Source organism: Trichechus manatus, unplaced genomic scaffold (assembly GCF_000243295.1).
Source record: "Trichechus manatus latirostris isolate Lorelei unplaced genomic scaffold, TriManLat1.0 scaffold00028, whole genome shotgun sequence".
Taxonomy (NCBI): Eukaryota; Metazoa; Chordata; class Mammalia; order Sirenia; family Trichechidae; genus Trichechus; species Trichechus manatus.
Window position 1 is genome coordinate 22,785,675 of NW_004443964.1, and position 16,684 is coordinate 22,802,358.

Here is a 16,684-nt window from a genome sequence, read left to right on the forward strand (position 1 = left end):
AGGAGAAAAAGGACCTGGAAACCCTTCTAGAGAAGACTGTGGCTAACTGGCGTATAAGTTGGAGGTTAAAGAGTGGAAGGAAGAATCTGCGGTTTTTTTAAGTTACTGAGAAAGTGAGAATGTCACTTCGGGCAGAGAGAAATGACTTTTTACTGGAGTGTGTCTTTGTTTATACTATACAGTACAGTGAGCCTCTGAGACTTGCATAAAAAATTTCTTTTAATCCACCTTCCTTTTCTGCAGGCAGCAGTAGAAGGGCCTTTAAATCAAATGCAATCAGCAAGCTTGTCTCTTGCACTTATTCCCTGCTTCGCTCCCTGGAATTTGGCATTTGATGGATTCTGGATCTGACTTAAGGCTTTTTCCAAATCCAAGACTTGGGGAATTTTGTTAACAGTGCAATAAAAATAGCTTCAGGAGGCACATTAAAGAGGTTGTGTGTGTGAGCTGCTCTCTCCTTAAAAAAAAAAAAAAAAACAGACAATGTTTCTTTAAAAGTCTCCATCTGCAAATCCCATTAGATGTGCATATAAGGTTTCTGATGATTAATAGTTGCCTGCTCGGGTTTTGGTTGGAGGGGATCGTGTGCGCACGGGTTAACCCCTCCCTCTCCTCGCTCACATTTCACTTCAGAAATGTGTCACTCTCTCCCCACTGCAGGATTTAAAAGTGTGTCTCAGAGCGCCGGGCTGGCCCTCTGCAGGCATTGGCTTCGGGCGCCAGGGCGAGTTGGTTCCTCCTCAGCTGGTGGTGCCGAGCTGGGCCATTGAAAATGTTCAGTGTCATCAGCGACAAATACACGTACAAGGGACCCCAATAGGCAGGCTGGTGTGCTGGGGGGCAGGAAGCGAGGAGTGAAGTCCAACATAGGTGTGTGTCACACATGTGTGACGGTGGCCACATGTGTGCGTACTTTCAGGAAAGACTTTAGTTTTGGTTTTTGTTTTGGTTCCTGGGGTGAATTTTCTGTTGAACTTTTTTTCCTCCTATTTAAATTTTTTTTTCTTTTTGCATTTTTAAAATTTTCAATCTAACAAGTGTAAAGAGTCAAATCTTTGAGAGGACTGAGGCAGGCAGCCGACACAGATGGATCCCGTGGCCAGCAGCTGCATGCGGAGCCCCCACCCTCCGGCCCCTGTCTGGGGCTGCCTTCGAAACTCCTACTCAGAAGGCAACGGGACCTCAGGGCTCCCCCACTACCCGCCAACCCCGTTCTCCTTCCACCAGAAACCAGACTTCCCGGCAACAGCGACGGCAGCATACCCCGACTTCTCTGCCTCCTGCCTGGCGGCAACCCCACACAGCCTGCCCCGGGAGGAGCGCGTCTTCACTGAGCAGCACCCCGCCTTCCCACAGCCCCCTGACTGGCACTTCCCTGTCTCAGAGGCCCGGCGCAGGCTCAACCCAGGCCCAGCTGGGGGTTCCCGGGAGATGGGGGCCAGCAGCCCGGGCCTGGTGGAAGCCCTGGGAGGCCCAGCTGAGGACTACAGGGTCCTTGGGAGCACTGCCAACGAGACGGAGAAGAAGTCAACCAGACGAAAAAAGGAGAGCTCAGGTAGGTGGCTGGGGAGCAGCTGACCATTCCTTTACTAACAATGTGAACTTGGGGAGATCGCTCACCCTCTCTGAGCCTAGCTGCCCCAACCGTGAAATGTCAACAAAACTACCTAACTAACCACGAGGCACGAGACGGGACCAGATGACCTTTGGCGTTTCTGCCACTCAGAGTTCTCAGCCTCTGGTGGTGGGGGCTGAGTCTGTATCCTCAGCACTTGTGGGCCGCGGGAGGATGTACCAGCCAGAGAATGAAAATGGGAGTGCAGAGGTGAATAAGGTGGTCTTGCTCCCAAATTGCTCAGACTGAGAAGAGGAGGCCTGAGAGGAATGTCTGGCAGTGGGAGGTGTTATGATGGGAGCAGGTTTAAGGTGCTGTGGGAAACATGGGTTACCTCCTTTGAGTCCTACAAGTTTGCAAGGTGGGTTGTTGTTGTTAGCTGCCGTTGAGTTGGCCTGAGCCGTGGTGAACTTACGGATAATAGAGCAAAAGATTGCCTGATCCTGTGCCATCTTCATGATCAGTGGTATGTCTGAATCCAGTGTTGTGACTACTGTGTCAATCCATCTCATTGAGGGTCTCCCCTGTTTCTGCCGACCCTCTGCTTTACCTAACCATGTCCTTTCCTAGCGATTGGTCTTTCCTGATGATGGGTCCAAATTGCAGGAAGTTTTATTATCTCAATTCTATACATGTGGAAAATGAGAGGCTAAAAGTTTGAGGGAAACACTGCTAGAATGGGTTGAAATAGACTGACTAGCTCATCCCAGTTTGCCCAGTCCTGTGTCCCAGAAAACCTCTCAGTCTCAGGTAAACCTAGAAGTGAGCTCAAATCCAGGCCTTCAGACCCCAAGTCCCACACCCTTCAGTTGAATTTCAAGCACACTACTGATTTTTGAATGATACTTGGTCTCCGTGCTTGAAGAAGCCCCTCGATGCGCTCAAATAGATTGCAATAACCACAGTCTGTCCCCCTGGTTGCTAAATAGAAACCAAAAAAACAAACTAGTTTCTATGAAGTGGCTCATGACTCATGGCAACCCTGTGTGTGTCAGAGTAGAACTGTGCTCCATAGGGTTTTCAATGGCTAGTTTTTCAGTAGATTGCCAGGCCTGTCTTCCAAGGCACCTCTGGGTGGACTCGAACCTCTAACCTTTCTTTCAGTTAGCAGCCGAGTACATTAACTGCACTACCTAGGTTGCTAAATAGACCAAAGATCCATTGCTGTTGAGTTGATTCCAACTCATAGCAACCCTATAGGACAGAGCAGAACTGCCCCCATGGGTTTCCAAGGTTGTAATCTTGACAGAAGCAAACTGCCACATCTTTCTCTCGTGGAGCAGATGGTGGGTTCGAACCGCGGACCCTTCGGTTAGCAGCTGAGCACTTACCCACTGCTCCACCAGGGCTCCTTTGCTAAATAGAAGGGCCCTTTAAATCCCCAGCTGGTTAAATTCCTTCCCCTGCCTGGTTGAAGATTTGCCGAGAATTGGAGCATTTTCTGCTTCTCCTCTCCAAGGAACTCTCAGCAACTTGGCTACTGTGACTAGTTGAACAGCTTTCCCCTCCATAGTGCCTGCCTCTGTTCCTCCTCCATCTCTGCTCCTCTCCAAAATCTGCGTCCAGCCACCTTCCAAGGAACTGTAAGCCAAGGGCGTTGGGCAGGGATGGGCAAAACCGAGTCCATTGGGCCCAGGCAAACTCTCTTTCATCATTCTGCATTTCAGCAAATGGCCCAGGGCACTGCATTAGGGAGGCAGTGTAGATGCCAAGCAGCTGACCACCCCAAGGGCACACGAACACCCTCTGCTGAATGCCCTGTACTCCTCATAGGCTCAGATTCTGGGGTGGGGTCCCCCATTCAGCAGACGCCCTGGGTTCTCCTGCAGGGTCCTCCCAGGAGCAGCAGCAGTGGCATGAAGCAAGGCACAGCAAACTGATGTTCATTTATTCCCGTGTGGCTGCAAACCCACTCTCTGTTCCACGTGGGAATTTTTATTGCCCTGTTGCTTGACTCTTTGTTTGCGATTTAACTAAAAGGGCAGAAGGTAGGAAAGATCCGCTTCGTAAGAGCCTAGAAAAAAAGAAAGTGAAGAGCAAGTCTTTAAACCAACCCTAGGAATCAAAACTTCAGCTCAGAATAGACAAATCCACAAAGAACCCCTACCGCCACCCAACCCTGCCGATCCCAAGTCACTTGTTACAGCCTGTCTCTTTAAAATTTTGATATTTTTTTCATTGCGGATTTTTTGCATTAATTTTTATTTTTAAAAATATTACATTAAAATATTACTTATCTTCATTACTGGGGTTTTGGGCACCCCTTATATTTTACTCCCAAAGTGAGGGCCTCACTTCCTTCACCCTAGTCCCAGCTGAGCCATCTCTGGAAGTGAGACCAGCATCCATCAGAAATATGCTTTCCATAGTGCTTCACAGACAGACAGGGCACAGTGTCAACACCCCAACTTTTGGCTGCATGACTTTGGGCAAGTTCTCAATCTCTCACAGCCTCTGTTTCCCTAGCCGTAAAATGGAAATATAATAATAGCACCTTCCGTATAGAGTCTCTGTGAAGGTTAAATGCAGTGATCCATGAGATTAACACTGTGTCTGGCATATAGTAAGAGTTCAATAAATAGCAGCTGTAGACAGTATTAGGTCCATATTTTCTGAACCAGACTGCAGAGCACAGGGTCTGACAAACGCTCCTATATTTATAGGGACAGTGGAATTGAATATTTCAAATACGCTGTCTCAGAAATTTCTGAGTCTGGGGTATAACATGTGGAAATTTCTTGCAGTCATTGTTGGTCCTAAAGTCTGGTTTTCATCAGGAGCTTGGAGCTCAGAGGCTGGCTGGAGAGGTTGGGGGTGAGCTGTGCCTGGTAAATGCACCCCATCCTGGCTTGCTGAGGAGACTTTTATAAACGGAAGTTGCTGCAAGTTTGTTCCAATGGGAACGTTCTTTGCTCCCCATCTTTTCTCTGCCATGCCAGCTGCTTCCCCCTCACTCCCTCTGGAAGATGGGGTTGATTTGCTCAAGTAGATCAGAAAATGGGGTCCCTGGCCCTCCCCCACACTGGGACATCCTGTTGGCTCACAGCACAGAACTGATTTAGAAGACCAGTGTGATGTTCTCCTACACGACCCGCTCCCAGCCCCAGGCCAGTGGGTGTTAAAGATCCTCGCTGGCGGGGACAGCTGCGAGGCCACTGTTGTTTTCCCCCAAATTGTCCTTGATACTGTGGTCATCTTTAATTTATGGGAGTGAGGGATTTCGGTGATTTCCTGATGGGGGTTCAAGGGAAGGTCACGTGTGATCGGCCTGCTACAGGTGAATCTGATCGCAGCCTGGGAAAGCCCTTGGGGCGGGCGGCTCAGCGCACACTCACTCTGCCGGGAGGACTTTAATCAGACTCCATTTGTCTCATACCCCATCAGCATTCCCACGGCTTCTCCTTCCTGCATTTCTCCCCTGCAAGAGCTGATCTCCTCTTGTCCCTGCCCAATACCAAACTCTCACTTTGTGGAGGTTGAAAAACTCTCCACAACTTGGCTCCTCTTGCCCTTGAACTCCCTATACAGACCACCCCCACCTGACCTCCACACCCTCTCACCGTCCCATGAAGCCACACCAGTTTACTTGCCTTGCAAACCCACCAGTAACACTTGCCATCGAGTTGACGCCGACGCACAGTGGCCCCACATGTGTCAGAGTAGAGCTGTGCTCCATAGAGTTTTCAACGGCTGATGTTTTGGAAATAGATTACAAGGCCTTTCTTTCCAGGCATCTCTGGGTGGACTCAAATCTCTGACCTTTCGGTTAGCAGCCAAGCGAATTAACCATTTACATCAACCAGGTGCAAACACATTCTGCTTTTTCTTCTCTCCTCGCTGCCTCTGCTCAGAAGCTTCCCTGTGCCTTGAACACACTTCCCTTCCCCTACTATTCTGCCTGTTGGGGTCCCACTTATTTTAAGACCCAGCTCAAAAACCACCCTTTCCAAGAATCCTTTCTTGACCCTCCTACACACACATACACACGAACACACCACCACTGCCCTGCATCCCCAGTTGTATATGCATATGGTTGCTTCTCCCCCTAAAATGGAGTGTCTGGAGGGCTGAAATAATGTCTGATTCACCTGTGCAGTCTCCCTAGAGCCTAAAAGCATTTGCACGTGGGAGAAGCTCATTCGATGTCTGATTAGTAGCCTCTGTTCAGCCTGGCACGAGGGTTTCCACCACGTGTGCTGTGCTTCTGCAAACTACATCAGGCCCCTTACAGTCTGACTCACGAGAGAGGTGTGCAGAGAGCCAGACTTTCATCATAAAACCAGGCCAGGGTCAGGGTGAGTGCCGGGGTCAGAAGGACCCATAAACACCCACCGCAGGCCGGGCTGACTCTGCAGAGGAACCCTCTGGGGGGGCTGGGGTCAGATCCCCGAGTACCAGGTTGCCATAGCTGGGCAGCACGTTAGGGGGTGTGGCCATGGCTGGGCAGCTAGAAAGGTCAGCTGTCTCTCTGGCGAGTGGCTGTGGGCTCCAATCTAGAGGAAAGTGTGCCTTTTTCTGGTTTGCACAGAGGTCCCCTGTGGGCGGGCACCGGACAGGCCAAGCAGCCCTTCTTGCCTCGCTCTCTCGCTGCTCAGCAGTGAGCCCCAGATATGGGGACCTAGGGATTGTAGAGACAGGGCCAGTGCCAGGGTTCCAGCAGTGGCACAAATGCTCCAGTTACGAACCCCTCTAATAAAAGCAGCATCTCAAAGCGGGGAGGGCTTCAGAGCTGTCCAAACCCAGGGTCCCATCCACCACTAGAATTTCCCACTTGGGATCAGGTACTGTTTCTGGCCACAAGCAGATCCCTGAATTCTTACACCATGAAACAGAGATGAAAAAAGAGGACACAATTTCAGGAATGAACCACTAAAGAAGGGGGCTATTAGACAAAGGAAGAAGGAAAGAGGTGATGGTGGTGGTGAGAACAACCCCAGTGAGTGCCACCTGGGCCCCTGGAGTGATTCCACCTATGGGGCTGGGTGATCTCATACCCAGGCCGACCCCTGGCAATGGGCCAAAGCATGGTGATGCGGGGTGGGGACCAAGGTTAAGTGTGCTAACCAGGCAGACCTGGTTCCCATCCTGAGTCCACAACTTCCTGACTGTGTGGCCTCAGGCAAGTCCTAAACCTTTCTGAGCCCGGGTCTCCTCCTCTGAAAAATGAGGAGTAATTGTATCTAGCTCAGAGGGTGGCCTTGGGGATTAAATGAGATCACAGATGGAGGTGAAGTCCACAACCAGTGTTGCCTGGCCCTTGGTAATCCCTCAAACCAGTTTTCCCAAATTTACAACTGAGCGCCCTTCTCTTTCACAGTCTTCCTCCGATGCTGGCTGCACCCAGGTTGCCCACGCTCAATGTCTGGCTGGGATGAGTGACCCAATGAGCTCAGATGGAGCCTGTGCAGCCTGCCGCCAGTCAGCCTGCCTCACCTCTGCAGACCGCCCCCCACAGCCCACGGTCCCTGCCGTGCTGGGTGGGGTGCGGCTTGAGTGACCCCACACCTGCTGCAGCACCTCTTGCCCTTACCCCAACCCCAGCCCCAGATCCCCCAGCGAGGAAGAAGCCTTAGAGAGGGGCAGTGGGAACCCCACACTCTGCCCAGGTCCCTCTGGGTGTCCCCTGCCTTCTGTTTGGAGCTGCTGCCTGACCCCTCTGACAGGCAGCTCAAACACTGCCTTAACTCAGAGGCACCAGCACAAATCCTGGGCCTGGGCCTGGGCCTGGGCCTGCTCAGGCCTCCCCCCAGGCACAGTTGGGAAGTTCTGGAGAAAGTCAGCTTTCCCTGAGGCAACAGGATCCTGACCAACTTCCAAGATGTAAGAGTCCAAACAGCCTGTGGCCATGGGAAGCTTGGTCAAGGGGCCGCCTCAGCTCGGCTAATGCCCTGCCAGGCTAAGGGCTCAGGGTTCTGCCCCCTTGCCTACTTCCCTGAGTTCAGTAAATCAGGGGCACTGATCCAGGCAGGCAGGGATGGATCCCAGAGGCAGAGCAGCTGTTTCTCTCGGACGGGCAGGACTCAAGGCACCTGTAGATCCACAAAGTCAGCCCCTGCCCCCAATTCCCTCGCTGCTCACTGAATCAGGCTTCCCACCCAACTCAGCTCACTTGCCTCTGGCCAGGACCCCTGCCCCCCACCCCCCATCCTTTTATCAGCTGCTGTCAGGTGAATTCAGACTCATGGCAACCTTCTGCATATCCAGAGTACAACTATGCTCTGTGGGGTTTTCAATGGCTGATTTTTCAGTAGATCTCCAGGCCTTTCTTCACAGGTGCCTCTGGGTGACTCAAACCGCCAAACTTTAGATTAGCAGCCGAGCGCATTAACTGTTTGCTCCACCCAGCCCATCCTTTTATATTACACGTTTATCCCAGTTTTCCTTGCACACAGTGCTGGAGAAACAGTGTAAGCAATGGGACCCGGGGCCTGAAGCCCACACTTCCTTCGGTAACAGCTGAGGGTGACATCTGGAACTTATAAACACAAAGCCCAGCACTGCCCATGCCCACCCCACCCCCCTATCTTGTAGACCCACTGCTTCCACCTCTCCTCATTTCCACTTCCCTTCCCCTCTACTTTTTCTCCCCCCTCTGCCCCCACCCCTCTTCCAGGGTCCCAACATCCTATCTCAATGCCTAGTTCATCCCACTCCCCCTCACCCCACATCCTTACTGTGCCCCCCACCCCCCACCTCTGCCCACCCTCACTGTCCCACCCCACCTGGGCCTCTCAGGAAAGACAACCCCAGCTCCAGACATTCCCATTCTAGAAAACATACCCTGAAGGCCCCGGCCCCACTGTTGGGCTCCTCAGAGAGGCTGGGAGTCCTACCTGTGTCTCTTCAGGCACCTATAGGAGAGGGAAAGGACCTGGACATTGAGGTGGGGCAGGGCCCAGTGAGAAAAGCAGGCCGGTCCTGGGACGCCGGGGAGGTCCCAGATGTGAACGCCCAGTAGGTCTCAGGTTGGTTCCAACCAGGTATTGTCTATTTTGATGGTTTGACCCCTTGTTCTGAAGTTGAAAGTAGCAAAACTAACGAGAACATCAAAGTGTCCATGCTGTGAAAGCTGAGGAAATCACAAACACCATTTTTGGAGGGTTTGCCGAGGTCTTGCCTACTTACATCATGCCCAAGAAATCCCCTCCCTTCTTTCTCCTTGAGGAGTCCCAAGGACACAGACCTGGGCCCAGACACAGACGCTTTCCTTCCATGTCCATTCTTCCCTCAAGGGCAGCATGACATGGTGGCCACAGCCCTGGACTGGTCCCTGCAGACCTTGGGCAAGCCATTTAGCTTCTCTGGGCCTTAATTTCTCCAGCCCTTAATTCTGGACAAATTTGTACCTTACCTACCTCACAGAATAATTAAGAAGATACAGCCTAATAGTGTGAAAATATCAAGGAATTCTGAGTTCTTGGTTCAGTTCTATCACTAAGTTGCTGTGTGTCCTTAGGCAAGTCCCTTACCTTCTCTGGGCTCACCTGTAAAATGAAAAGGCTAATGATCCTGTAATATATATGAAAGCCATGGGAAGAAACCCATCATCACCTGCAACGTGCTATTCAAATATGGGGCACATGACTCTATCTGGTCATGGATAGAAATTTATATAAAATGATGCTGTAAGAGCTGGGGTGTAGGGATAGCAGGACTCCAAAAAGGCATGTTCCCTTGGGTCTGTCTGAACCTCCCTGTAGTTCTGACAAAGCTGTCTGCTAACTTTAGGACGGCCTGCCAAACATGACAGCTATTTATGAAATAATTTGCCTTGGATAGTGTAAAAGCTCAGAGTGGAAACCGCAATCACACACACGCATCCTGTTTGCATTTGTCTGGCCACCGTCGACTGTTCCATCGCAGCCCTGCTTGCTCTGAGGGTTGTGCTGAGAATCCAAGACTGGGCAGGGGCTGGAATGGGGGCGGCTCCTCCTGACCCAGGGAGGCAGCCAGCTGACTGTGGGCACCCACCCTCTGCAGTCCTGGAATGGGCACCTGCTGCCCGAGGGGACCAGGGGGACTGATGGGCATCATTAGTCTTATCACATCTAGTTATTGTGCCTGGAATCCAGGCCCCTAGAAGGCTGAAGCCCCCCCAGGAGTGGCCAGATCCAAGCAGAGGTGTAGAAAAGTAGTGGAGAACGGAAAATATTTAAAAGGCCAAACCTTTAAAAAGCACCCCTTTTGCTCTGTCCTTAAGATGTGGCGTCTTAAAGACCATCTTATCTAGCCTGCACCCACGAACCATCTCTCCAGCATCGTCTCCAATAGAACCTCTTAAGACAGTTCTTTCCAATTGAGTCTCAGCAGCAGGTCTAGGCACTGTGCTACACTGCTAAGGGTTAAAACACAGTGTCAATCTCGTTTTACTTTCTCAACAGTCTTAGGATCACAGTGGGTATATTGTTGATCTTACTAGCAGCCACTGAGTCAGCTCCAACTCATGGCGACCTTATGTATATAGCTATTCTCATTTTACATATGAGGAAACTGGGGCTTAGAGAACTTAAGGGACTTGCCCAAGGTCAGAAAGCTCTTCCTTGCACCCCGCATCTGCCAGGCGTTAATGCCTAGGCAAGCTCTGCAAAGGGTCCCCAGACAAACAACTCCCCTCCACTCAGCTCTGGCCAGGGAGCTTTCCATGTTGGAAGGAGAGAGAACCCCTCCTGACACCTTCTCCCAGCCCCCAACAGCCACAATCTTTGGGTTGAAGACTTTGGGAAGGTTAGGGAGGGCCTCCTTAGGACAGGACATAGGAGTGAGTCTCCAGATTTGACTAAAAGGAGGAATTAGGGGTCAGGACAAGATGTCTGAAGCTGAAGAGGCCTCAGAGATCATCAAGGTCAGGGGTTCTCAACAGGAGAGGGGGTAGGGAAAGGACAAGAGGGTGTCAGGACACTGAGCTTGTCTATTGAGAAAACTCTGACACTGGTTTCCTAGATGAAAGAAGATTCAGCCCAGTCCCATGCTTTTTACACATGGGGAAACTGAGGCCCAGAGAGCGAGGGAGACTCCCCAACAAAGAGCTGCTCTACTGAGACCAAACCGTCTTGCGGGGAGCGGGCTACTTGCTGTGCACGTGAAGTAGCACTTTGGTGACCTGGCAGGCCGAACATCTCCTGGCCAGAAATGGCACCAAGTGCTCATAGTTTTTCTATTTTGATGAAAAATGTTGCCATTTTTTATATGTTGCCGAACAAAGAGAACCCTAACTTGCTCTCTAGTTTTCGGTTAGCTTCCGGTACTTCTGGGCCTTTTACCATTTCTAACAGTGATGGAAGTTTGTCCCCTCCAGGAAGTTAATGAGGGAGCAGGGTCCTCCCTGTGCCAGTATCCCACCCCACCATGGATGGGTGTGGCCCCAAGGTTCAGGCTTCTTTCTGTGTCCTCTTCATTCCCATCCTGAGGCTGACAGTTCCTAAATCAGAACAATCAGTAACAGGTGGAGGCTAAGAGGTGGGCGAGGTGGGAGAGGTGAGTGGGGAGGGGGCTCATCTTGGTTAACAGGGGTCACCTACCCACACAGCCAGACCAAGATCAGCTCCGAGGGGTCCTCTCCCTCTCTCTCCTCTTCTTTCTCGGGAAGATTATGTGCAGAACTGTGGGTGAGCGAGGAGAGTCGTTGGTGGGGGTCTCCATGGGACACCTATGCACATCTAGGCATGCCTGGGAGAAGGGCAGGGTAGGTGTAGGCTGAAACCCAGGTCAGTGACCCCAGGAACCCTGGACGTGGAGACAAGCAGGGCTGCCAGGTCCAGGCCTAGCCAGCCAGATAGAAGACAGGGAACCGGACTCCAGCACTGAGTGCTACTGCTCTAGAGTCAGGTAAGCTGGGTTCAAATACCAGCTCTGCCACCTAAAAGCTGCAGGGCACGCTGGGCAAGTTCCTGGCCTCTCTAAGCCTGCTACCTCCTCTGTAAACTGAAGAGGATTTAGGAAATATTTACCAAGTACCTCCTACCCGCCAGGAACAGGAGCAACTAGGGGCTAGATGGGTGAGAAAAAACAGCCACATCCCTGGGGAGAGTGCTACCAATCAAATAATCACATAGATCAACAGAATAATGCTAACCAGCTGCTGTGGAATCAGTTAAGGCTCAACCTGGATCCCGTGTGTGTCAGAATACAACTGTGCTCCATAGGTTTTCAAAGGCTCATTTTTCGGAAATAGATGGCCAGGACTTTCTTCGCAGCTACCTCTGGGTGGACTCCACCCACCGATCTTTTTGTTTTCGGCCTAATCATGTGAACCGGGTTAACGGTTTGCACTACCCCGGGACTCCGTAACAATGCTACGCAGAACATCGATAGGGCCTACTCGCAAGCGTGGCGAGGATTAAGGAAGTGAATTCCTCAAGCACATAGAAAAAAAACAAAAAACCAAACCCACTGCCCGTCGATTCCGACTCATAGCGACCCTACAGGACACGGTAGAACTGTCCCATAGGGTTTCTAAGGAGCGCCGGGTGGACTCGAACTGGCGACCGTTTGGTTAGCAGCCATAGCACATAGAAGCCTTCCCGAAATGCCTGCTGTTATCCCAGCCCTTCAAAAGGCATTTCGTGGAGTAGACGAATTGGAAGAAAACTATTTATCCAGTGCTTTATGATTTTTTAAGCACTTCTCACACAGTATTTGTCTACTCAATAACCCTGTGAGGTAGGTGCGTTATTTTCCCCAATTTCCTGATGGGTTGACTGAGACCCAGAGAGGTTAAGGGACATCTTCAAAGTCCCCAGCAAGAGATTCAGGCTTCAAACCTCGGGGCAGGTCCCCTGGACTTTACACTCCCCTCCGTTACACGGAAGGGTGGGAACACTTTGAGCCCCGGGGCCCGAGGGGATTGTGAAATGAGCCACCGACTCCACCCGGGGTCTGAGCCGTGGCCCGGGTTTCCTGGCCTCACTCTCCGGCCGGTAGGCTCCGGGAAGGCCGCGCATCCGCTGCGTGACCGCCCCTCCCCGGCCCGCGGCCCGGAGGGGGCGCGGCGCTGGCGGCGGCCAAGGCCGGAGGACTCCTCCGGGACCCCGGCCCGGGGCTGCGCGTCCTTCCCCTCCAGCCCACGCTCCCTTCCGGAGGGGTCTAAGCCTGCTTCTCCGGCCGGGAGCCAGAGGCCACCCGGCAGGCAGCCGGGGACGGGGGCGCGCCCCGCAGACACCGACCCAGGCCAGGCGCAGGGACACTCCCCCAACTCCGGCACCGGGGCTGCAGGGAGCCCTTCGGCCTGTCTGGTGCCCCGCAGCTCGGGAGTCCCCGGGGAGCGTCCCTCTTCCGCCTTCTCGGGACGGCGGGGCGGGGGGAGACGCGCCCACTCGTCTTTCCAGGGCGCCGGGCGGGCGCGCAGCGGCGAGATGGCCCTCGACCCGCGCACAAATCGCTTTACAGCGCACCTCTCCGCCCTCCCCCGGCCCTCCTCCCGGCCCCGGGGCCGCGTGGCACGGGGGCGGAGGACGCCGGAACTGCAATACAAAGAGATTGAAAGAAAAGCAGGAGAAGGAAGCGTTGAGAAGGGAGCTAGCCAGGCTCACAGTTCCAAATTGGAACGGAGGGTTAATGCGAGGTTTTTACATCTTCCCCGGCCCCCGCAACTTGGCAGCTGGGCCACGAGTGTGGGCGGCTTTCTTCCCCTGCACTACCGGTCTAAATCCCCCGCCTAGCCCTCCACGCCAGCTGAGACCCTCCCGCCCCCGCACACACGCTGCAGGGTGGGAGTGAGGTCTTCGAGGGAGCAGGGCGTAGGGCGCAGCTTTCGGCGTGCAGGTGTGTGACTTTGGGTAAAACGTGAGCCCTGAGCCGTGATCTCCTTGTCTGCGAAAGAAGACGTCGGGGCGAAAGACTTCTAAATGTTAAAGCCCAGCAGGAAAAGAAGAGGTTCTTGTAGCCATTCACTGAACACGTGGCATGCATTGTTAGCTAATTGTGTAGGTGCCTATCTTTCCTTCCTGTGAGTCCCTCCACCACCATTAAAGTGACGGTAGAGTCGCCTCTTAACACTGCCCATAAGATAACCGTAACAGTCCCTTTCGTTTGTACAGCACTTTACAATTTGCAAAAAACTTCCTACATATTTTTCATTTGACCAGTATGTGAGTCAAACTGCCTGGGTTTGATTCCTGGCTGGATGAACTGAACTTGCACAACTTGCTTAAATTCTCTATGTTTAGTTTTATGGTCTGTAAAATGGAGATGATACTAGAACTCACCCTTCTGCGTTAGTATGAGGATGTAAGGGTGGCACGAATGGTTAAGTGCTTCTCTACTGACTGAAAGATTGGCAGTTTGAATCCACCCAGAGACACCTCGGAAGAAAGGCCTGGCAATCTGCTTCTGAAAGATCACAGCCTTGAAAACCCTATGGAGGGCAGTTCTACTCTGATACACATGGGGTCACCACGAGTAGAATATTTGATGGCAACTGATGCTGTACTGATAAGGTGTTCGGTACAACGCCTGGCACAGAGTCTGTTCCTCTGGACCCCTGTTAGCTGTTATAATTGTGCCCCCCTTCCCACTGTGTCTAACCTGGGGCCTCCTTCACAGGGGTCTGGACAGAATTTCCAGACTTGGCCCCTCCTAGTGTCAAAGAGGGAAAGAAGCTTACAGCCTCACTTCTTAATTTCCACGTGCACACGAATCCCCTGGGGTTTTGCTAAAATGCAGATTATGATTCAGTAGTGGTAGGGCACATGTGACCAGCTCCTGGCGATGCTGCCAGCAGCGGATCACACTTAGAGCAACCTTGACCAGGTGTCAGATCCCCCTGGAGAGCTTGTTACACTGGGGTGGGGTCGAAGATTTGCATTTCTAACAAGTTCTCAGGTGAAGCTGATGCTGCTGGACCACGCTTCAAGAACCTCTCTGCCTTAGAGCATCTCACCCCACAAGCTTTCAGTCACTAATATTGTCATGCGCGGGGCGATGGAGATCATTGAATAGCCAAAGGCAGCTTCATGAGCTTCAGGAATAAAAAAAAAAAGGGAGGGCGGGGGAAGGCACCTGAGGCTGGGAGCAAAAAAAAAACTTTCCAGTTCTCAGGGGGCTAAGACACTAGAAGGAATGACGAGGGGGCAGTGTAGCTTCTTTCTCGGAATCCTTTAGAAATAATAGAGAAAGGGCAAAAGAAAGGGAACCGAGGCGACTCTGGCTCATAGCTTCCTGGTCTGGCCCTCTCTCCCCAGACAACCAGGAGAACCGAGGGAAACCGGAAGGCGGCAGCAAGGCCCGCAAGGAGAGGACGGCCTTCACCAAGGAGCAGCTGCGGGAGCTGGAGGCCGAGTTTGCGCACCGCAACTACCTGACGCGGCTCCGGAGATACGAGATCGCGGTGAACCTGGACCTCTCCGAGCGGCAGGTGCGGCGCAGGCGCCACCTCCTCTTCTCGAGCATCTTTCCTTTCCTCTGTTCCTTCGGCCTCCTCCCTTTCCTCTTTCCCACCACCCCTGCTGAACCTTCTTCTTTATCATCTACCTCTCGCCAGTCCAGTGGTTCTCAACTGTGTCCATAGGCGAGAATCACCTGGGAGATTTTAATAACACCAATGCCCCGGCTCCACCCCTAGACATTGTTTATTGGTCTGGGGTACAGTCCAGCCATCAGAATTTTGCAAAGCCCTGCCCCCCCCCCTCCCCGGTGCAGCCAGCCTTGAACGCTGTATGGCTGTTCCCAGGCTTGAGTGTGCATTGGAATCACCTGAGAGGCTTGTTTTGCATGAAGATTCTGGAGCCCCAGCTCCGGAGGGCAATTCTACAGTAAGATTGAGTGGGGCTGGGAATCGGCATTTCTAGTAAGTTCTCCAGGTGATTCAGCTGTGCAGATAGTTCCTGGGCACACTTGGAGGAAACCTCCTTGGACCCTTTATTTTAGGCTCTGATATTGGTAGCAACTTTCAGTCTATAAAGCACTTTACCAGAGTGCTGGATTTAGAATCAGAAGACTTAGATGCAGATCCTGCCTCTACTACTTCCTAGCTTTGTGACCTCTGGGACCTGTCCCTTGACCTCTCTGGGTCTCCATCTGTACAACGGGGTCATAATCCCAGACTGCAGGCAATACTGAAGTGCAGAAATGTGCAGACCAGAGCTATCTAAACTGAAAATGCTTTATAAATCTGCCTAAAGGAAGCCCTGTGGGGCAGTTCTACTCTGTCATATAGCGTCACTATGAGTCGGAATTCACTCGATGGCACACAGCAACAAAGGATGAGGCTGATGATCCTCTGTTCCCCGACACTTGCAGAATGGGGAATGGTGGGAGGGGGTATTGGCACGGAAGGGGTGGGGCATGTGAAAGGGGGTGAAGCCAGTGCAGGGTGACTTTTAGAACCGGCTTGCCTGACTGGGAATCGGGTTTATCTGGAGACCAGGAGACAAGCCTCTGGGCCAATTTGGGTGTCCTCCCTTTGGTCTCAGTTCCTGGGCCTTTGGGGAGTAGAGAGGGGCAAATGAAGGTTTCAAGCTGGGGACCCTGGAGCTGCACCCTAGTGAGCTTGGGCATGACATGGGGAGGTGTTGCATCGGCCCTGGAGTGACTGGGCTCCTTTGCTTCCTCTCTCAGGTCAAAGTATGGTTCCAGAACCGGAGGATGAAGTGGAAGCGTGTGAAGGGGGGTCAGCCCATCTCCCCACATGGGCAGGACCCCGAGGATGGTGACTCTGCAGCCTCTCCAAGTTCAGAGTGAGATGCTCCATGGAGACAAAAAAAGACTGAGGACTGAGCCTCCTACCCACTACCCCAGCCCCATCCCACCTTCACCTTCTCCCTACCCGCCCCAGAGCGGCCTCCCCATGTATCACAGTCATTCCTGGATATGAAGATGCCCAGCATTCCTGGAGGCCCTGAAGTTTCCCAGAAAATCTCTATTCGACATTGCTCTGACTTAGAGGCCCCTTCCCCAGGACTTCAGAATCGAGCAGAGGTCCCACCTGAGTGAATCTGGGGGATAGCTCCAGGGACATGGCCTCTCAGGGTCCTGTGGCTGCCACCAGCACTCTCTCCTGCCACCTTCTTCCTATACCAGCCAGGCCTCCTCCAGGTCTGGACACCACCTCGCCTTCTGGGAGAGGCACCTTGA

At 52.5% G+C, this 16,684-nt stretch overlaps 1 protein-coding gene across 1 annotated transcript; it reads left to right on the forward strand.

Annotated features, from left to right (window-relative positions):
- Window positions 1-692: 692 nt before the first annotated feature.
- On the forward strand, window positions 693-16,394 carry MEOX1 (mesenchyme homeobox 1). The gene is made up of 3 exons (XM_004374321.1): window positions 693-1,555; window positions 14,794-14,966; window positions 16,169-16,394. The coding sequence occupies exons 1-3, from the start codon at window positions 1,087-1,089 to the stop codon at window positions 16,289-16,291; spliced, it is 765 nt and encodes a 254-aa protein (XP_004374378.1). The 5' UTR covers window positions 693-1,086; the 3' UTR covers window positions 16,292-16,394.
- Window positions 16,395-16,684: the final 290 nt, after the last annotated feature.